This window comes from Agelaius phoeniceus, chromosome 2, assembly GCF_051311805.1.
Source record: "Agelaius phoeniceus isolate bAgePho1 chromosome 2, bAgePho1.hap1, whole genome shotgun sequence".
Classification (NCBI taxonomy): domain Eukaryota; kingdom Metazoa; phylum Chordata; class Aves; order Passeriformes; family Icteridae; genus Agelaius; species Agelaius phoeniceus.
In genome coordinates, this window is record NC_135266.1 from 77,873,635 (window position 1) to 77,897,299 (window position 23,665).

The window sequence follows — 23,665 nt, forward strand, 5'->3', positions numbered from 1 at the left end:
TCTTTCACAAAAACATTATATGGCAAGATCAAATTATAAACCAAAGAGAGGCCATAAACTTCTAAAACTGAAAACTGTAGTGACTCCTCTGAGGGAAAAAAAAAGAGGGTAAAGAAATGAGAGAAAATAATAGGATTTTTTTTACATAGTATGAAAGACTAATGAGTTTGAAAAATAAAACCCTCATCTATTCATTGCTTTTTTTTCCCTAATAGTTAGCTCATGACAATCTTTAACTTAAACTGGAGAGCTATCAATTTTGAAACATTGTTTAACTAAGGAACTACTAAGTGTTCTGCTAACCTACTTTTAAGGTGGTAAGTAAAGAACAGTCACTTCACTATCCCAGCTACCCAGGAAAAAATGTTTTGCATGAAGTAAAAAAATAATTATACTTTTATACATTTAAATAATATTAGCAATGCAATTGTACTAAATAAATGCTATGACTTTGCTAATTTAAAATATTTATATAAACAGAAATAGTGGGAGAGCAATTCTATGGCTATTTACTTCTAGGTTAAGACAAATTTATATAAACTTTTTTCTGAATTAGTAAATTGATTCTGAACTGAGTCACAAAAGCCTTACCTCAGTGTTCTAAGTACCCATAAGAGAAAGGAAAACTGGCACAGACATAATCTTTGGATGGATTAGAGTGAGTTAAACTTTCACAATATTTAAAAATCCCCCTACTGATGTTAATTCTTAGCTCACTCCTTTATTCATGACTGACTCCCAAGGAAGGACAAAAATAGCTTCACTGCTCACCTGGATTTTTTTTTTAAATAGTTCCATAAAAATACACTTAAAACTTCTTTAACAAAGCTATATTTGAATAGAAATACAAAAATTAAAGCAAACAATAGATTCAAATGGCATAAGGACATTGTATCAATGGATGACTCTAGCCAGACTGATCCACAATGTATTCTACAGGAGTTTCTCTCAGGTAATGAATTTACTTTCTTTTCTTATCACTTCTCAAATTCTTGCATTACTAGCATACACTCACTGCACAACACTCAAGAGTATTTCATTAAATACAAATACAGATCTCCCTTTCCAGTATAAGCTTTTTGCAGGAAGGGAAAGGTACACCAGGATTCAAAGCTTATTTTGGGTCAGGGAGTAGGAAGGTAGGAAACAGAGAGAAAACAATTTTTAAATTGATGCAAACGTCTTTGGTTGAACTGTTTAATAAAAACTGCTGTAGTTTGTGCTAGTACATTTCTGCCTTTGTGTAAGAATTCCAAATAATTCTTATGATGTACTTAACCTCTACTACAGAAATAAAATTTTTAAAAAACCACTTCAGGGAGAATAGAAAAAAGTGTACTATTTTACTCAAGGAGAAGTCCAATGGAAGATTACTGCCAGCAAACTTACCAGTCGTCTTCTCTCCTCTTCAACAGCAATCAGGAGCCGAGCAAACTCCTTCAATGACTGGGCTGAAAGGAAAACAAAGAAAAATAATGTTCTGCTTAAAATGAGATTTTAAGACCAGGTGAGTCCATTAGCTGGATTGAAGCTACATTGATAAAATATTTCTCTTATATTGCAATGCAATCAGTAGCCTTAAACGAGATAGACTGAAGCAGGCAGCAGGTCAAGAGCAAAGAAAAAGAACATGAGTCTTAAGAGTCATCTGTATTTTAAACATAGTTTTTTAATGGAATATGGCAAACTGAATTTCCTGAAACATGGAAAGATCAGTCTCAAAATAGAAGAATTCTGCTTTCAGCCACAAAATTCACTTTAGCATACCAGGAGCAGAAAGAAAATAATTGAGTTTCTCCCACTAAGGTGGGAGAACAAGTATTTGAAAGAACTATTAAAAATATTTGGGTAAATATTTGACACAACATTTTAGAAGAAATGCCAAGCGTTTAGATTTACCTGCTCTTTGGCTTTATGTTTTACAAGGACAAGGTTTCAGGTGACTCAAACATATGATTGATTTATAAGCTTTGAATTCTGTTACAACTGTGACAGAGTCTTTGCTCAAAATTGTTTTCAAATAGAAGTCAAAGAGCTGAATCAGAGTCAATGGAAACATAATACAAGAATTAACCCTAAGAGGGCAAGAAAGAGGAAAACATTCTGAAAACTCTTAAGACTTCATTCTCATGTAAGCAAACCTGTCTAGAAAAATATTTCTTTCCATTTGTATTACTTTCTCAAGGGCATAGGGGTTACTTAGATTCAGTATCACAATCCCATCAGTGACAATCCCAGAGAACAATCATGTGAAGAGAGCTAAGTATCTGTTTTTACTTTCTCCTGATGCAACTAGCAGTAATTGCTACCAGTGACAGGATGCTACATGTTGTGGTTTAAAGCTCTGAACTCAGAATACAAATTGCTAAATACAGTTTCTCACAATAAACTTGAGGCAATCACAATCATTTTGAAAGAGGTAAAAAACAAACATGGAAACAAAACTCAGATTTTCTCAAAAGAACAGGATGAAAAATTCTTCACAGTTAACGAACATATAACGTTGACAGTATGCTAGTGGAACTCCACCTCTTTGTTATTTTTTCATCTTCTTAAATGTTTTTTGTGTTAGTCTCCAATAATATGGTTTTATACCTTCTCAACATCTCTAAAAGATTTAAGGAAATAAGCACATTTTCTAGAAAGTACTAGAATAGATCCTTTAAGAAGGAACTATTATCTGGCTTGCCTTAGCTGCCTTGTCTGCATTCATGAAATGTGTTAGTTTTGGACCAATGACTTAGTTTTTGGACCATTCCAAAATAATTTATATTCTTTATACCATCTGGACCTTGCAGAGGTCACCCTTGCATTCTCCTTTCTCTCTCCTAACTTTTACAGTTGAAGAACACTTTGCTGTTTGCTCCAATTTCTTCTGCAAGAAATTACATAGCTAATTTTTTTTGTAACTATGATGTTACACTTGCATATCTTGACCTCTAAGTCATTGTTTGCTGACAAATTCTTTTTTTCCCATTATGAGTTCTTGGTTTAGTCCAAATACACTGTAAGTGATCCATACATCTACTTGGAACTTGAGTCCTTTCCTTTAATATTTTTCCCTGAGAACACAAGTGTCAGAAGATTTTGCCAGTTATGTTGATATCAAGATTTTCAGTTTGATATCCACTGAATTAACCCAATCTCTTAGTCAGCTCATAATATCCCATGGAAAACAAAACAAAACAAAAACCAACAGGTAAAGAAATAGGATTATAAACTGGTTGGTTATACCTGACTAGGAATATATAGAGTGTTACGCTCAAGAATACCTATGTAGCCAATATGAAATGCTAAAATCTAAATAAACAATTAGCCAGACAGACATGGCTAAACTATGAGGATATGAGGAGTGGGGGGCAGGAAGAAGGGGAGTGTAAAAGAAACCTGAAACAAAAACTAGTACGAGAAGCTTTTGATTAATCTTTCGAATTTCAAGGCTGAACCAGAGAGATTTTTAGTTTAAGAGTTGAAACATTTGCTTAGGATTTAAATAAATTCAGGTCAGACACAGGAAAAAAACATATAAAATATGTTCCGTAAGTGTGCAAATCAATATTTTCCTCAATATTTAACACTAATACAAAGGTACTAGTCTGTCACCTGTACAGTGCCTCAGCTAAGGACTGAGAAACTGTCTCCATCTTTTCTACCCATTGGCTCACCTTTGGGGGAATTACAAAGGTCAGTTTCCCTATGAACACAGAACCTACGCTCTTCAGCAGCTCTAAGACAAACCATCCCTCTGATCTTATGAGACTTTGATTGCAGAGACTCCTTTGCATCAAAACTGACTACAGCCCTGATGCTTGCTGCCCAACATCCACATCCTTCCCTACATCCAGCCATGGAATGTCCTTCCCCAGCTCAGGAGTTGCACAGGGAGAACTTGTGCATTGTGTTATTCAGAGCATAGTGAAGGATGCGCACCCAGTAGAGTTCTGCAACATGGACATCTCTGGTGACTCCCATGGTTCTTCTGTTCTTGTAATGCCACCACATTCACTGAGAAAGGCTTTACCCATGCCAGCTCTCCTACAACAGCCCTCACTACTGCAGCACTGATCCTTCATGCTACTACACCCTTCTTTCCATACAGCCCTCACTCAGTGTAGCCTCATTAAAATCCAGGGTCTGTCCCTAGAGAACTCTGGCTGTGCTGGAAGCTGCACTGGGAAGGGGAAGGGAAGGAAAGAGAGTCCTTGCTCCCCTTTTCCCAGTGTACCCTTTTCCTTCTTTCTCCCCCCTTCTCCCACAGAGCCCTCTGGTTGCAGAGAGGCAGCAGCTCTGCCTCACCTCAGTTTGGGGCTGAGTAGACAGAGGGATGCTGAGGGCAGAGGTCACTGAGGGGGGTGAGGCCTCCCAGGCAATTCACCTACAGATCTACACTTGGAGATCTGGGCAGGGGCGTCCTTCCCTTCCACAACTACTACCCTCATCAGGATCTCAGCACAAAGCCTGGGCACAAGGCACAGACATCTAACTCTGGATTCACAGCTCTCAACAGGAAACAAACAGATATTTCAACAATAATAATTTGAGGTCCTTTTGTACAGTTGAAAACCAGAAGATTTAGAAATCAGACTCCTCTGTGTCAGATGCAGCCCACTGTCTGTCAGGACACTCAGGCATTACACACCAGATTCACAATCTTTTCTTAGTAATGCTAAAACAGTTTTTTAAATCTACTTCTTTTTAATCAGAATAGACACAGAAGAATTGAAGTGAACTTTGTAAATACAAAAGGGGGTGGGAGAAAGAAGAGTCAAGTATTTTGCGAGAGGAAATGTCATGGGAATGTGCTGATAAGAAATAAATTCTGAAAACACCAATAATATGAAGTACAATATGCAGCCTAACATATTAAATATAAAGACATTTTTAGTTATTTTCATAAATAATTATTGTTACTGGTGGACTATTTAAAGGAAATGAAGTGCTGACTCAACATTTTATTCTAAGTTATTAGGTGATATTAAAAATCCCAACAGTGTTACAGTCTGCTTTTTCTTTAAGGGCTACTCAAAAGGATTTTTAAGATACATTTGGTATCATGATGGAAATAATGCCTGTGAAAAGCAACGCCCAATAAGTAGAAACAATTGAATATATACCCAGATATACACTTGTGATCTCATTCATCACAAACACAACAGGTTGCCAGCTGCTCTCTCTGGAGTGTTCCCAGCTCAACAACAATGAGCTTCAAAATTTCCCTTGTTCAGGAGAAAGCGCTCCCATTATTTTATTTACCAAAAAAAAATCAATAACGTTCTTTTTTTTCCAATATCCCTATCATTTCAAACACATGGTACAGCTCTACAAAGAACTACATTCACATAATTAAAAAGGAACTGAAGTTTAATATAGAATCTGGTTTACTGCATTGAAATCAACCCAGTTGTTCAGAGGAAAAAAAATGCACATAATAAATCTTATGAAGCTTTTCCTATATACTTGTGTAGAGAATGTATCACCTTAAAATAGCATGTCTGTGGAAATTACTGAAGCTAATCTATCAACCTTAGCTTACTATTTAAGAGTACAGTGCTACACTGTACCACTAAATGTCACATGCAATAGATATGGCATCATCTACATTTAATGACAAAAGGCGGACAAAGTGTATGACACATATAATAGCTTTGCATGACCAATACTGAACTGAAAGACATAAAGCCAAGTTTGGAAGGTAATGCCCAACCCAAGACAGAAATTAAAAGCTACTGTGGAAGACAATATAACTGAATGTTCTTTTTTGTGGACTGTGGCTTTAATTTCCATTTATACATTCAGTCTTAAATGATGCATAGACAATTTTTAATTACTCTAAAGTACACAAAACAAGAATTTTTTGCATTATGAGCAGATATCACTACCATCTTCAGATATGTGAATGCCAGCATGGAAAAAATAATACGTACAGATATATGCCACATATTCTTATGACACCTTGCTGTATAAAAAGCAAAAATAAGCAAGACTGTCAGAGATTTCCTTATGTCCTCCTAATCTGAATGAGGAACTGCTGTGACTGTGCTGTACATTGCTCCCAATACTCTTTGGCAGGAAGGTCAGTCAAGTACATCCTCCAGAACCGGTCATACCTAGCACAGACTTGCTATAGCTGGCCTGAATTCATGCTTGAGCACGAACTGTAGCTAAAGTCTAGAGGGGAGTTTTTTCCTGTAAATAATACATCACTGAAACAGAATTCAAGACAGACCAATGGCCCATAAGGAAATTTTCTAAGGATTAGCACTTGTTTACTAGACGTCTGTGAGTAAGCAGAATAAATATAAGATCCATGAAGGCTGAGAGAAGAAGTTTTCTTTTCCAAATCTAAAATTACAGTAAATATATTACTAAATAGTTATTAATTAACAATTGTATTTCCAGAGCTTTTAATGATTAGTATTAACTGCAGCCATGACAAGCAGTTTCTCAACAAATCACAACAGCAAATAAAATTTTCATCCGTCTTTCTATGGCTTTAAGGCATATTGAAAAAGTATGTGAGGTGGTGGTGATGGGGAGGTTACAGTAGGTAGGACAAGAGTGGCCACAGAAGGCTTCCTTTTAGATAGAAAAAACAAACATTTCAGAGTAACACTGACAGGCTACAACAGGTATGAAGAGACAATCATCTGCTTTCTCAGTAATTTCTACTTAACAAGAGTTGTGGATGTTAAAGCCACAGAGGATCTGTAATGTCTATCAGTAGGTAACTAAATTGGATGTCTCAAAATATGACCACTATGGCAAGTTTTCACATTACAAAATGGAATGCAGACTCCCAGAAAGACTCCCAAAGCCTGTATCTTGGTCTTTCAGTATGTTGGCTATGAATTTAAATGGAGCCTTATTTTATACAACAGAGGTTTCCTTTACCACTGTCATGACCTGGACTGATTTGTTAATGATCCTTTCTTCCCTGTACTTTCCTACTGAATTTAACCTATAAAACATAAAAAGTGTAGAATTACCTAGAGCTTTAAAGGGAATTACAGCTGAGCCCAATGGGAACAAGCTGAAAGATCAACACCTAAGTCTACAAACAGAAATAATGAATAATTTATGCAAAACGCAAAAAACATTAAATGTTTTTGAACTTTAAGCAGAGTATCGGTGTCAAAGCATTTTATAACTAATGTAGACTAGGCTGGAGCACCTTCGTAACATAATTTAAAAAACAGTAGTGCACGATGACTGCAACATTTTCCTACAGAAAACAGCTGTTGGTTTTATTTTTAAAACACATTTTCAGAAAAACTATATTTGGACAATAAGACATATGTCTGATATGTCTGATTCCCAATTATTGCTCAGGTTTTCTATTTTCTTTACCTACTGTTATTTCTTCCACTATTTCTACCCTAGGTCATCTTCCCTCAATTTCCAAATGGTAACATTTTTGGAGAAACTTGAGCTTGGAAGACTGAGCTTTGTACTGTAAATAATATTTACTGGGAAAGCAGAAAAGACCACAGAATAGGAGAGGAGTACAGAATTTGAAATCAATGTTTATCTTAGTTATTTTGTCCTTTTCTGAGTATCATTCCCAAGATAACAGAGGAGACGCAGCAACTGCTTTCTTTTGCTAAGGTTTAAGAAAAATCATTAAAGTATTTACGTAAATTCCAGTTTGCAAGCTTGCAGCATGTCAGATACGCTTTAAGCTGAGTATTGGTGTCAAGAGATGAATTATGTTAGAAGATTCCATTGTGCAAAAAGAAGTTAGAATAACAAGATAATGGTTCATTTCTTTATGGGGTTTCAATCTCTTTTTAAATTTGGGAAATTATTATTGTATGTGCTGTCTTATATCCTCTCCGTTTGGTTCCTCTTACCTTCCTAATCTGGGTATCAGATTTTATGGATCTGCAATAAGGACCTTATGCATTCCTGTTGTCTGTGTTTACATTTACCACAGCCTCCACAAGAACAGTAAAAAAAGCTATTTGACCTTCCTATAATACCATGAAATGCACTTCTAGTAGTAAAAGACATAGGATGAAACAAAAATTCAAGTGTAGAGGTTTAAAGATTACATCAACATACTGTAGTATGGAAATACACTCTCAAAGTGACAATGATTTCTGCCAGAAGACAGTGGTTTAAATTTACAATCCAAATAACTACAAATTTCCTTGAAGACTTCCATCATGGCAAGGCACACTAAGGTACAGGCAACCCTGTCTGGTCTGTACTGTTCTTGTGATAGAATCAAGACATTCTTAGAGCAGTCAATGTGAAGCTATTTCAGACACAATAAGTGAACATTCTTACTATTTTCTCCATAATTAGTCTGCAAGGACTTAATCCAGTGCTTTTTCAGATTTTGAAGCATCTCCCAGGGAGCACAAGTTTCAGTGGTAACTTTATTTCCTGTGGAAATTCCATCCTTGAACTGTGAGGAAAGGTATTTTGCCAATTTTTTAAATTATTGAAAATAAGTGTGCTACCTCAAATAAGGAAATCCAAATTTTCTAGAAAATTAATTATAGATCAGGAACAAAAAGTATGATAACAGCAAAGAGACAGAGATGAAAAATGCTTGTTTTAAAGCTTCTGCCCAGAAATTACACAAATAAATAAACAAGAAAAATTACAAAATTAAGCATTTTATTCCCAAATTTATGCTTCAAGGTCTATGCATTGTTCTCCAAATATGATCACATGTTCCACTACATGCTGGCAAGCAGAGAATTTCATCAGGGTACAGCTACTCAAATACATATAACTAAAAGTAAAGAAACCCCAAGGGTTCTCTCTATTTCATTTGAGTTAAGGCATTGCAAACTCAAGAGTAAATTCAGCGGTAATTTTTTCTCCACATCATAATTAGAAGTATGTAGAATACTCCACTAGTATATAGAATACTTCACTAGTATTAGAACAGAGAGATGATAATAAGTGCTGCAAATTCCCCATGAAAACAAGACCAACAATGAAACTATCAGATACTCAGCTGCAGCTTCCCATTTGATCTGCCCTGGTTTATAGCATTTGATCCCTGTATGTTTCTAGGCAGTGTTTCCCACAAAGTTTCAAAGCCCTTCAATTGTAGGCCATATACCAGGCACAAGCATTTGGGTTTTGTCACACTATAAAGGTGAGACAAACCAGCAGAAGAGGCCGGTGATTCCACAGCAAGAATGGAACCTCCTGCCTGAGCATCACACACATGTGCCTCACACTGCAGGCCAATATGAGAACCATAAAAGGCACCAAATCAAGATCTGAGCTTAACTGAAGCCCAAAGCTCTGCAAGATGTGTTTGGCAGGACAGTATAACATGTACATACCATATGAGGCAATTTTAACTCAAGAGTATTTTCACTTTGCAAAACTTAATGAGCAAATATAGCAAGGTATTTTCTGAAGTTTTTTCCTAAACACATGCAAAGCATAAAGTACAGGGCAGCTATTAGAAGTAAAAATCCTTTCTCCTTTACAGAAACAAACCTCCATCAGGGTAACCATCTAAATTCAGTAACAGTGTCATATCTGAGAATTCTTTGCTATAAAAATAAGCTATCATCTCACAAATATTTAAACATACAAATGCAAGCCTTGCACAAAAGTTAAAACAATTCTTTGAGCCAATACATTTACACTTTCCACTCCACTACTTTTCAACAGAGGCCTATGCAGAAAGCTACACGTTCATATACAAACTAAGATTTGCAAGAAAGTCAGGTTATCTAGAATTCCCAGATTTACTGTCAGCACTTGTCAAACACAATACTTGGAGAGATAACCTGAAGACATGCAATGTTACACATTTTAAATAAATCCAATTACTTGACTTAATATCAGTAAATTGCCATGCCCTACTCATGCAGAAGCTCACAAAACAAATGCAAGTAGAAGATTCGAAATAGATCAAGCAAGGCCAAAGCACTTCAGAGAGTCCTGAAATTTTTTTAAAGTTCATAATGGCTGTCTATCTCTCAGCATGTTTGTAAAAACAAAACAAAAACAAACCCACACCAAAGAATAATTCCACTCCCACCATTTCACTGTTAACACTTTATTAAAAATACAGCTGCATATCTACCCTGTGTTAGTGTTCTACTCTATTTATAAAAGCACTACAGGTATTGAAAATACATCATTCAATTTGGAAAATTTACCTATCTTGTGTAGCATGAATTTTTCAACATGGCAGAGATGTTGTAGAAAAACTTCATTCTATACTCTACTAATCTACAGCACCTCTTCTCAAACATGGCATCTTGGAGTGCCAGCAAAAACATTTTAAATCATCTAAATAATTTCTTCCATTTTCTTAGCAACATGAGAAGGATCTCTCAAGCAGTCATGTGCTGACACAGAGCACTATATCAAAACCTGCCTACAAATGACTAACTCTTTTCTTGTCTCTTCCCTTCTGTGAAGGGGTGGAGGCTTTTGGGATTAATCACAACAAATACACAATTTCTGCCGTGTTCTTATAAAATAAATAGACAAGGGTTTAGATAAGTAATCATTAAAAAACACTGCATCTCTATGCCACACTACAAAATGGGGTTTTACATTATTGTATCTGTCAAAGAGAAATCAGCCTCTCTTTTCACCTGATGGAGCCACAGGCACAGCAGTGGGGCTGAGCTCCACAGCTGCCAAACTCAGCAGGGTGTGGGGAACAATATTCAATACTTCAAATTCTGTCTAACAGGTACAACGTGATCTTAAAGTGCTGCTGGAGACCTACTTTGTAAAAAAAGCAGCTTGAATTGGCCCCTATTGAAAACTAACAGCAATCCAGAGAAGTTCATTTCATTCAATTAATCTTTACCTCAACTAAATTGACCATTAACCTTTGACTTGAACAGATCTGGCTTTGTCTGAATTGACTGATAACCTATCACATGTCAGAGGAAGAACAGCTCTAAAACCATGGAATATTCAGAAATAGTTAAGTTCAAAGATGGCTTATGATGCAATCAGACTACAGTCCTCTCTTGCTCTCCCTCCCCCATCCCAGTAGAAAGAGTTGTGATATAAATGTACTGAGTACAAATTTTCCGTTCCAAGATAAGAATTGCTGCTTCAACCCCAAGTTTTTTTAACAGCTGAATAACAAGACAACATAGGAAACAGCCACTGTGCACTGTACAACACTGTGTGCAGCAATATTAAGCTGCAAAAGTAATATTAAATCGTAGCATTCCATAAATAAAGGAATTAGAAGTAATTATGACTATATTTCAGGCTTGCCAATCCCCAATTCTTCAGAGGCCCATCCATACTTTAGGTGAAGGAAAAAATCCTGATATTTTAGTCTTCCCAGCTGTTCAAGCCTTATTTGTGTATGGCTCTTTATCAGTGCTGAAATAGGGGAAGTAAAAGCAAAAGCAATATATTCAGAATGCAACTGAGAATCATTAATACTGTTTTTCTGATTTTTAAAGTTTTTGCATTTATTCTTGAATAGTGGAAGAGTTTAGAAAAAATATCACCAAATACTTTAACAGATGTTAGGTTTGCTATAATCACTTAATTCAATTTACACCTACAAAGGATCAAAAAGTTTCCGTGCTTAAAACTCTAAATTCTACTAAGCATTTTGATTTCAGAAAGTACAAATCTTTTATCTTACTTGCTCAAACCTGAAGATTAATATCTCAAAGCTGAGCTGATCAAACCACTATCTGTTTTGAAAATGAGTTCCTATTTTTCAAGAGGTATTCTAGCCTGACAACTCTAAATGTTATGCCATTTTACTAGAAGTGTATTATATGCATCAACAGTACATACTCATTATTTTCTGAACAATTCTATAAAATAACACTCTAGTCCTCAGATTGTCTCCCTATGGGCATTGATGCTTCCACTGGGATGTCCAAATCTAGAAATAACAAAGTTAAGTGACAAAGGAGAGGAAAAGAGGTATGTTGAAGGCATGGAATGAGGACAATAAAGTAGAATACACCTTCAAGCATCCAGGAGATTGAAATATCAGAGAGACACAAAAGCTATTTCATATTGCTCTGTGAGTGGCATGGACTTTCCATTCGTCTGCTCAGCTGTTCAGATCAAATTTTGACTCATCTTAACTCCTTAGCAGAATGCACCAGGACAACAAAGCTGTTGTTGTCCATTGCCTGCCTCAACCTCTTTCTGTGCACAGTGAGAGCTGTATCTGAGACACCACAGTCTGCAGTCTAATACAGTAAAATGAACTAACATGAATTTTACCTTCTGTTAGTACACCAGTATGCTAGTACACCAGTACTGCAGGGACTCAGGAGAGCTCCTTCTGTCAGCTACTGCTGACACAGAAGAAAGGTAGGACAAACAGAAACGGCACTAACTGCATCAGCCACCCCAATTCAGTTTTTTCATTTGAACACTCATCTTAAGGTCAACAGAGAATGGAGCATGCAAATTCCAACAACCTTCTGATAGGTATTCAAGAGAAAAAGAAACAACAAGGACTCTGTTGTTGATCTTATATTACCTTTTCCTCCTGAAGAGATAAAAATGTACTGCACCATTATTTTGTTTCCGGATTTGTCAGCCCCATTTGCCCTTCCAAAGCAAGGACAAGAGCTCTGGGCTCGACCAACAGAATGCAACCTTCACTTTCTGGGGCAGATGTTGTTTTGAAGCCTTGATAGAATCCCAGCACTATCATAAAATCATTCATTTCTTGAAGTCAAGAAACAATAGAGTTCCGGAAACAGGTGGCATTTGTTTAAATTGTCAAATATGCAACAGGGATTTTAAAAAATAATGGTAGGAACAGAATCAACAGATTTGAAACAAACACTTTAGGCATTTCACACCCTGATTGTGCTGAGTTCCTCCCACAAATTGTTACCATTGAAATTCTCTAGGGTAGTTGTATAGGATAAAAATAATCCTATACAAGTAGCAAAGAACCCTGTCCTGTGATCTTACAAGTACCTTAAACCTTAAAGTTGCTTTGAAAGTAATCTAAAAAGTTAAATCTTAAAATTCATTCCTTCAGCCAGAGGGAAAGAGCTGGCAAATCTAAGCAGATAATTACTGTGGAAAAGCAGCATACAATCTTTCTATGCAGATTCACTCTCCATTGTAAATAGCTTTCTAGTCTAATTCAGGACTCAACCCTTCCCCACCCATCTAAAATAAAACCACCTTTTGCAAATACACTTGTCCCTAATGTATTCCACAGGGTCAACAAACTCAAGCACTAGAAAAGTTGTTGGGATGATGCCTACACTAAAAAACATCCATCCCCAGAACTCTGCCCTCAAGGTGGTGGCAAGATCCTGTTCTTTCTTTGCTTTGGATAAGGGAGTAGTAGACCGGAGATGCCAGAAGCAATTTTAAACTCATTTGGAATTTGGTAATTCCATTCAGAAGCTTAGTTGCAAATGGGAATTCAGTGCAAAGTATGTTGAATATTAACCCCAAAAAGAACATTCTTGAACATGAAAGCTTAATCACAAGTAATTAAGGAGATGACCTGTAAGATATCCAAGTGATTCACACTGTAGGTGGCTCAACTGAATTTAATAAATAATTCAAGAAGAGCCAAGCAAATTCAAGAAGCCATTACACACCACAAGCCACAGTGGCTTGAAATCATGAGTAACCTGACATTTACCTTCTCAGATTCCTGATGAACCTCCAAAAGGCAGTGTCCTAACCTGGAGACTGCCAAGTCCACAGACTGATTGTCAAGATTTCTCTCTACACACTGTAGGCATGTATAAAGCTCCTATGCAATTTTTTGTTGTTGTTTTAAATTTATTTATTTGAATAGAACATTGTATCCACAGCATGCGCCATTAAAAATGTAATTTGGTACCTCTTAAAGTCAATTAAACTTTTACACTGTTACAAAAGATGGGGGGAAAAGGAAACATCATTATTTTTTTCCTTTTTTTTTCTGTAGTTTTCTATACAAATTTCCTGGTACAGATTTATTTGCTGCTTTGAATTACAGGATGCTTTTCCTCTGATGAGCTCTCCAAGAGGGTAGAGCAAATTCTAACTGAAAAGCATTGTATACCTGGATGCCCAGTATGAGAAAGAAAGAAAGAAAGAAGACTGAGCTTCTGGCATCACTGCTCAACTAAAACAAGAAGGAAAACACAGTAGTGGACTCTAACAAACAACTACTATTAGCATTCTGAATTTGTTTGTTTGGTTTTGAGTTCTTTCTCTCCAGTACGTTTGAGTCGATTTTTCAAAGTTCAACTTGAAACTAACTGCTGTAAACAATATAACTGCCAGGTATGAGCTAACAGTTCTGTAGATGGTTAGTTGCAAGCAATTTAATAATCCCATGAATGACTTGAGGTATGAGTCAGCAAAGATCACAAGCCCCAGCCACTAGCGGCCAGAGAAGAATTCAGTGCCCACAAGAAAAGATACCACATTTTAGAACTTCTGACCTATTCTTTGTGGCTCAATTAATAATGATTTCATAAATCATCATATATCATAAATCATAATCCTATTACATTCTTAAATTAAGCATCTGATGCTACCTGAAACATCTGTCATAATATAATTCTCTGCAGGGAAGAAAGCCCCAGACTTCAAAACCAGCAGTTACAGAGTGAAAGACATATGCTTTTCAATGCACTTTCCTAAACAGCACTTGATAATAAAACACAGATCCTAAAATAAAATGCTAGAATTTCAGAATGTATTTCTTTGCTTTGTTTTTTTTTACATTCTGAAGAGCATGGTCTTATACTGCAGATATTAGATCTCACAGATATATAATTAGCCATTATACAAAATAGACACAAACTTGTTAAAGGCACATGACAGAATTCCATTGAGTTATTAATGTTTATTATTTTCCTCTCTAGCAGCCATAAATCAGATAACACAAACAATAAAAGAGGATCAAAACAGGGATATTCCTAGGGAGAGATCCAGGTGATACAAGTTGGATAATACTAGGAGGAGCTCAGGAAACCTTCTTCTTGCAAAATTTATGCCTGCAGTGTATACTGAGGAAAAAGATAGATGATCATTAAAAACATTGTTTTTGCAGCTGTCCCACCCATGTAAAGTTCTATGTTACCTATAAGGTTTGAAACATAAAAATCATGCACCCATTTTACACAAAACTCCCACTGGGCAAGACAAATGACTAAACTCCTTTACTGTCAATCTTAAGTATTTAATTTTTGTGCAAAATATTTACAAAGAGGGCTGGGAACAGGGTGATATGTCTAAAAAGCAAATGGCAAAGTGTTATCAACTGTTGTTATTTCTGAGGAAAACACAGTTGTTAGATTAGGAAAGCCACACCCTCTTCTCAGAGTATGGGCAAGTCGCATAAAACTTTCATTACTATGGCTTTTTAGTGGTATTAATTCGCTGTCACTCATCTTGTTATTTTTGCATTGAAAATGCTATCTTCTGCAAAACTTTTCAGTTGCACAAGACACAGTTATAGCTTCACTGAATCACATGCAACTGGAGCTAATAACCATGTTCTGCCATCGAATAGTCATACATTGTTGCATATCACATGCTTCCACAAGCATTCCAAACCAGAGGAAGAGACAAAACCAGCAATTGTTGCTGGCTTGTTTTATTTTTTAATGAGAAAAACTAGTAAAGATGGGGACCACTGTTTCTCAAACCAAATTTTCTGGCAAAAAGATTAAAAACTGAAAAAGGTTTTATAGCTTGAGTCCTTTGATGTTCAGTTAAGAAACCAACCAAAACCATAAGCACTGTAGCTGATTTGAGGAACAAGGCAGTCTACTTATCCAAGACAGTCACAGAAATTCCTTACAACTCATGCATAACATGACTCTAAACTAGGCATGGTATATCTGAAAGTGACTATGAAGATAAATTTGCCTAACTTCCAGCAACATGAAAAAAACTACCTAAAATGCATTATACAGACACAGACAGAGATAAGATTTTTTTGTCAAAGAAGAACAGCTCTTCTATGCAAAAATTAAATCCTTGTAAATAAAAGATAATAAATCATCAAAATTAGAAATCAAAGATAGGAATTAAAAAAACCAAAGCAACCCAAACAAATAAACCACTGGATTAAATAGAAGATGGATTAAAATAAGCATGAAGAACACCACCATAATTCTGTTTATGTGGAGTGTGTCATAAAGCTTAACTAAAATTACTTCTTACGTATTTAATGTAATGGGCTTACTGGAATAAATAAGTTATATTAAAAAAACAACTAAAATGCACAGTTTATAGGAAATGCAAATAGAACTGCTCTTATTAGATCTCAGACTGGAAAGCAGAAAGAAGCCAAAACAAAGTTACTAAAGAGAGATCCTCAACTTTAGTTACTAAAGAGAGACCCTCAACTCCAGTATCGCCTCAAAAATGTTAATGGAGCTATCAATTAAATTCCAAATATTTTTTTATTGGTAAAAAAAAATCACCTAAATCACTTATATTTAATGCTGAAAGACTCTGAACCTTTAAAAAAATACTCAAATACATGCTGACAGAACAAGTCAGAGGTGAATTCCCAGTGCTAAGGTGTATTAGGGTAGATTTTCAATGCTAAGCTTGAAATAGAAATGTAGTCCTTACAATAAGCCCCTATGCATATATCCATAGGGTTTTACAGATGTTATCAAGTCAGAACATCACTGCAGACTGAAGTAGAACTCCCTGGCCTGCACAGCTGTAGAAAAAGGAGGTGAAGGCAGAAGGAGGTACAGAGTAGGATTCATCTATACAAAGCTGTCTTTGATGATAAGCAAACATCTATCTTGTTGGGGCATGTTAAAGATATGGATAAATTCTAGGTCACTGCTCTAGGGAGAACAAAAATTGAGCCTTACCCCATAAAAGCACACAGTATCATTCAAGCTCTGTTAGACTTGAATTTGATTCCTGTCAGTTTACCTTTTACTCTTACAAGCTTCTTTGATGTACATGACAATCCATCAGGCAATTGGTCCTTTGCAAGCTAGAAATCCCTTCTTTGAAGCTTCAAGTGAAATAAATCAGCTGTCAAGCATCATGAACTGGGTTTTTTTCCTGAACAGTTTTAAATGCCTGTTTAATGTCCAAACAATAAAATGTCTTTTCTTTGCTACGTTTACGTTACAAGTAAAATGTTGTCTTTGTTCTCAGTCACCTGATTTTAAATGCAAAACCGTATGTCTTTAAAAAAAGTTATTGACCCAATCTAAGACATTTATTGACCCAGTCTAAGACATATAGCTGAGATACTGCAGATTTGGTTTAAAAATATACATATACAGTATAATCTTAACAGCCAAGAAATAATATGCAACATGACAAAAAGTACATGCACACCATTTCTATTTCCATGGTGAACACACCTGAAGAATGCCTGCAGTTTTACACCTGAGTAGCAGCAGCTCAGTGATTTCACTCCCCTACTTTTAATTGCCAGTAAAATTAAACCTCCCCTCCCACGCCCTGCCAAGAGTTAGTGGAAGACCGTGACCAAATACCAGTCATCTTTGATGACAGTCTTCTGACTACCACAATGTTGTAGGGTGAGGATGAGGCAAACCTTGCAAGTGAAAACAAGCACTTCAGACCTTCTGTCCAATGACTCAGTCAGGAAAAGGAAAAAATTGAAGGGAGAGGAGACTTGAAAATAGACCATACTAATAGATACACTTGGAAAAGACTAAATCTGAGTTTCCCCTCTGTGTTACATAGAACTTATTCAAAAAATACCAACAAGTCCTATGTTCCCTCTTGTACTGCCAAATTATTTATTTTTAGAAGTCACTACTCTTTAAGAACCATCTTACTTCCTCTCAGATGTTTTAGGAGACACATGGGGGCCATGTGGTATGTAAGACTCATGATACTGAATTTAGCCTTTCTGAAGATGGATTGTAATCCAAATTTCTTACCAGTGGGGGTTAGCACTCCAGCTGCTGTGCTACTGTGTAAAAGCATCACTACAACTGCAGCAATGTCTTGCAGTAAAGAGTGGCTCAATTTCTGAACCTTGGAAACATTTCCAGGATTAGTCTGCTGAGGGAGGAGTATTTTGATGACTTTAAAGAGGCTTACATTCAAGACATGTTGAGCTGTTCAGTTCTGCAAATGCAGAATTTCTGGTGTGTACAGAGACAGAACAATAAGCAGCTAGCAAATTATCCTGGCAAAAGTTCAGACAACCATATATTTAGCAATGCACAAGTTGTAATGAATATATTCCTCTTTTTAGACCTTTAAATACTTCCTGTGTATCAGTATGCACTTTGGTGTTTTTGTGCAGATTTATGTTACATCATGGAAAACTTGTGTACCTTTTAGTAACCCACTGAAAACTGACTGAAACATAAAAGTAGCAGCAGAATTTAGAATATTCACAGTTGACTCAGCTGACAAAAGTACTGTTGAATACCTTCTGCTGTAATAAATCAAGCTATGCCATGAAGACGCAGTTTTTTGACATGTATTTTTAAAGTGTTGCATGGTTTCTATATATTGAATTTTTTCTATTTTTGTGACATGAACCATTAAAAAACAAATGTGAATTCCCCCACCGTATTTCTGATAACATGCTATAAGAAACAATAAAAATGCTTTGCCAGCAAAGTAAAGAGAATACTTACCAATATTAATTTCATCATCAGTTTCAGCATCTCCAATACACTCAAACTGAAAATCTTGTAAAGACTGTGAAAATTTTTGTACTGCCATGGATAAATCTAGAATTCAAGGAAAAAAAAACAAATCAGAATTACTCCACTAGAACTTTACTGGAGCAAGGCATCATGCATTTCTGCACTGAATATTTTTTCTGCTTACAAAGTTTTCTTTCTAGTATATTTTTGGACATTAAACTCATTTTAAAATCACTATCACATTTTCAAAATCAAATATCTGAGATATCCTAGACACCTATGAAACAGGCTGATGCAAGATTTCAAACATTGATACATGTATCACATTGACAACTAAAGAACTTTTATACATCTTGAAAAACAATAAATTAGTATAAGAAATTGATGTCTAGTGATAAATTGCATATGTAAGTATACCACTCTTTAAAGTATTGCAATATTAGTTCGCAGACAAAAATAAAGCTCATGATAGTGTTTTTCATTACCATTATCAAAATAATTACATTATAATTATTCTGATATACCACACTGTAAAATGTTTTAGTGAAAAACCTTTGTAAAAAGAAATTGAAGAGAAAAAAAAACAAAAGTGCTTGCCAATCAACATGGTAATCCACAGATTATGATTACTATTTTCAGTGAATTTCACAAAGCAATCCAAACTTTATAGAGCAGAATTTCATAATAATTTTACACAAAAAACCCACAGAGTATCAACCACATAAATCTGTTATCTTCTTTTCTTTTTTTAGAAATACTAATGGCAAATGGAGAGATAAATGTGATAATGAATAGATTTGGTCAAGACTTAAAAACACCACCAGTCCAGATGAGCTCAGAAAACCAAGAACAATTTTCTGCATCCTGGAGGCTGTATCTGTGGCATCTATTTTGATGCTAGGAAAATTGACAATTAAACATCTGACATCTACTAAATCTAAGGGAAATTCATGGTAGGGGTCAGCTATGAATGAAAGTCAAGTCATAATAAATTCTGTTTCAAAAGCATCGCGTATCTGTCTCCACCCTTGGGAATGGTGAAAAGCTGTCTAGACCTGGTCCTGGGTAACTGGCCCTGCTTAAGCAAGGCAGCTGGATGAGATGACTGCTATGGGTCCCTTCCAGCCTCAGTCATTTTGTGATTCTGTGATTTCTTTATGCTCTGTTACCGTAAAGCCATAAATACTCATTCAATCAGTGCTGGACACAAAATTAAGAGGGCTAACCTTCTTCCAGGCAGGAATAAAACCTAACATATAAATATACAAATTGGCCTAATATCCTAAATCAACACACAAACAACTCCCATACACACAAAGTATGATTAAATTTGAATGATCTCCAACAGTAAGAACCATTCCACTATCCTAAATGAAATAAGAATTGAAAAATGATTGAAATAAAGATTTTAAACACCTCCAAACAACAATCCACAAAATAAGATGATTTTTTTTTTAATTTTATTTTAATTAAAGGTAATGACGATCAAGAAAGAAAATCCCTTCCTGGATTTTGCACTGGCCAGAATTTACTCAGTGACTGTTCCTCTTGTATTTTTATAGGTAGCTATAGAGTACATCAGTCCAAAAAGAGACCCATCATCTTTAGACAATACAGACATGAACAGATTTTTTTTCTTCTATTAGTAGGGAATTCTGTATGCATATCCGATAAATAGCGAAGATGTAAAGAGCTGGGTAAACAAATTCTGTATCTTTTGATAAAGCACATGGGAAACAGGAAAGAATGCTACTCAGATTTATTGCATCCTTACTGTACATTTCCTACTGTGCTGTACATGAAGATGATATTATTAAGTGCATTAACAAATTGAATGCTAAACAAAAACTGCTTCCTACTGTTTGTATACATGAAAACAAAATAATCTTTATAAGATGGACTGTGTTTTATGCAAATACAGCTTCTTTCATAGCTAAGCAAACAATTGCTTTACATTTGTTAGAAAGATCTAAACTTGAATTTGTCACATTAGTATATTTTGAGTTTTAAGGGAAGAAACACAGTTTTATTATTCACTCTTTCACCAGGTTACTATACTGAGTCCCAAACCCTCCTACAAAATTACTGTATGGCAACTGATGCAAAAGGAATTACATGGCCTTAATGTAATTGAATGGAAACATTTGCATTGCAAAAATTAACTCTTGCTAATAGGAATGGAGGTTTATTTCCTTTGGACAATCAAATAACTGTCCATGATGAACAGCATCTCTGCGAAGATGATGGAAATGAGAGAGCATGGCTCTCCCCTGTCATTCTTCCACATATGCAGGATTTGGTGGAATAAATGTCAAAGTAAAGGAAAGTAAATGTTAAAAATACCAAAGGTGGAGTCTCTACTTCATATCCTGGATTATTGATATATGATGCCAATTGTATCAGCAAATCAGACACAGTTTATACATTTTGAACCTGAAGGAGGTATTTTTAACCTAGTTCAGAATAGTGGGAATGAAGAATTAAGGAGCTTATGAGATAACTTGATAAACTCATGCAGCAAGATACCATTTGGAGATATCTGCCTCTATATGAGGCCTTTCCTCATACCTTGAGAGTATTAAACAATACCATAATGAGTTTAAAGCTGTTCAATGTAGCAAAGAATAAAATGAAGTTCCAAGGTCAGATATTTCCTGTAACACTCATTTACAAGTTCTGTACAAGGTTAATCTAACCTGAAAAGATAAAAAAATATTATTCTACAGAAAATTCCAGCTGACTTGGACAGCTTTCCTAAAGGCTGAGATACTCTCTAAGACTCTGACACTGCAGTTGAATCACCAACACTGGACCAAGCAGTGCTACTTGATTGTATTTATCACTTTCTTAGGAGCATCATCACTTTAAATGATTATAAAATTATAAACCCAGTCACAGAAAGGAGCAGCTGTGCAGTAGGCATATCTTTTCTAAAAGATACCAAGATTCAAAACTGAATTAAAAAGGATTTAAGAGCAACTGTCTCCAATCAAGAAGAGGCAAATGATGGATAAAAAAAAGAAAAGAGCAGATAGAGCAGAGACCTCGCCCAGTTTTACAAGATGTCATATAGCCCTGCATATCCCAAATTCTTAAAGTCACTGAGAGTCCTCAATGCATGCTGCTGCTTCCAGAAGGAAGGTAATCACCACACAAATCACCTTTTTAGAGTCTGTGGCATTATTCAGAGTTGCTCTTACTCAGCATTGTAAAGTCCTGTCCCTCCTTTCATTGAATCCGCATGAACTAGAACATTCACTTAGCTCAGGGCAGAAATTTTCCTTCAAGCAGAGACAACTGATCTTCTAAGTTGCTATAAAAATCTCACCAGCTTTACTGACTGGCAGTACAAGTCTATCAACCAGGAAAGGATGGCTGCTCTAAAGTCTCAATGAGCTCACAAATGCTGTTGCCCCTGCTTCTCTGCAGGCACTCGAAGTAATCTCTCTGGGTGTCAGCAAAAGAAGGAAAATGCAACCTGATAACCCTCATTTGCCAGAGGGGCAGTTCTGTTAATATGCATTTTCTGAGAGTACTCACTGTACCTCTACCACTTGTTCCCTGCTATCTCTGATTCCAAAGAAGGATTCAGTTCCATTTTGCAGTGAGGAACATAGTCAAGAGTAGCCATCTACACACTACATACTGTCAGTGCAAGGAGGTAACTGTGACAGAGTTGCCTGTTTTAGTCAGGGCTTCAGCAAGTCAATGGGCCAACAAGATTTTTTTTTTTGAGCTGACAGAGGAAGTACTAAAGAAGTTACCACACTGTGACCGGAAATAATAATAGCATAACTACAACAAAGCTTAACCACAACAAAGTAATATAACACCAGTATTGCATATGGATACATACAATACCAACCATCAGTACCATAATGCCAATGAAAGAATAATAAAAGTATCATCCATTCAGGACAGTCACAGAGGAATCATGAAATGCACTACTCTATTGTACTTCTCCCTGAAGTTTTATATATTTGATTAATCTATTTAACACATATTTTTCAATTAAAAAAAAAACAACAAACAAATAAATCTTCTGGATTATTCTGGAAGGCAGATTTATTTAAGACTCACTTTCTTTGAAATTGCCAAAGAGAAGTATGTAATATGAACTGTAATACATTAACTTATTTTAGTTATCAGGGCCTAACAGCTGAATATGGGACAATAAAACTGGGACGATCCAGACCCTTTGCATCACAAGAACTGTTCTTCCACCTTCTTGTCCTAGATTTGTTAAACAGATTGTAAAATAATTTCTTATTTAGAGTCTTGAAGAAGAGGAGAGAACAATACATTGCAACAATGTGATGAAATGACGGATGCTATTTCCCGAAGAATGAAAAAACAAGTATATGCTTTGGCATGGCACAGCCTGTCACAACAAGGACAAAGTCCTACAGATAAGGACATCTGAAAAGATTTCCACAAGTTGGTAAGCACAATGAATTTTTTATTGGGCTGTGATGGTTGTCATTTGTTTGGTTTTGCCAGTCTGGTGTCTGGAAGAACAGCAGAAAGTCCAAACTTTGGATAGGGATCAATCAATCTCCAAAAGCAGAAACTTTGGAACACTTGCAGAGGACTCATATCTCTACCCTAGGAGGAGCCTGCAAGAAAGTGTTCTCAGCGAACACATCAAAGCCCAAGTCTTTCCACTTGTTTGCTTACAAAGATGACTTCATTAGCTAATGGAGATCCAATAACCAATGTTCTTCCTGACTGATGTCAATCATCCTGGGAAAGCTTGGTATCATTCACTGGGTTAATAAAGAAAAACAGTAGTTAAAACTCATGAGAAGATTAAACATGCCTAAATGAACTCCTGAGTACCAGCTGGAATGCAGTAAATGGGACTTCAAACAACAGACACTCTGGCTAATACAGTAACAGCAATATATCTGGCTATCTGACACAAAGCTAGTTATTATTCCATGGCTTCAAAGACAGCAGAAGCAAAGGGGTTGACCTAGCAGGATATTAGAGGCAATCCTTCAGTCAGCTGAATTTCAGGACAGCTGAAGACTGGAAAGGAGACTCACAGTACAGCACAGTCACCTTTGGTGTTTCAAACCTTTGGG

General features: G+C 36.0%; 1 protein-coding gene across 1 annotated transcript in view; it reads right to left on the bottom strand.

Annotated features, from left to right (window-relative positions):
• Positions 1 to 23,665, bottom strand: part of ARHGAP42 (Rho GTPase activating protein 42) — a 144,514-nt gene that overhangs the window by 93,899 nt on the left and 26,950 nt on the right. Inside the window, exons 2-3 of the mRNA XM_054654655.2 lie at positions 18,567 to 18,662; positions 1,390 to 1,451 (exon numbers count right to left, since the gene is read on the bottom strand). Of these exons, the coding sequence (XP_054510630.1) occupies positions 1,390 to 1,451; positions 18,567 to 18,662 (158 nt within the window). The remainder of the gene's footprint in view (positions 1 to 1,389; positions 1,452 to 18,566; positions 18,663 to 23,665) is intronic.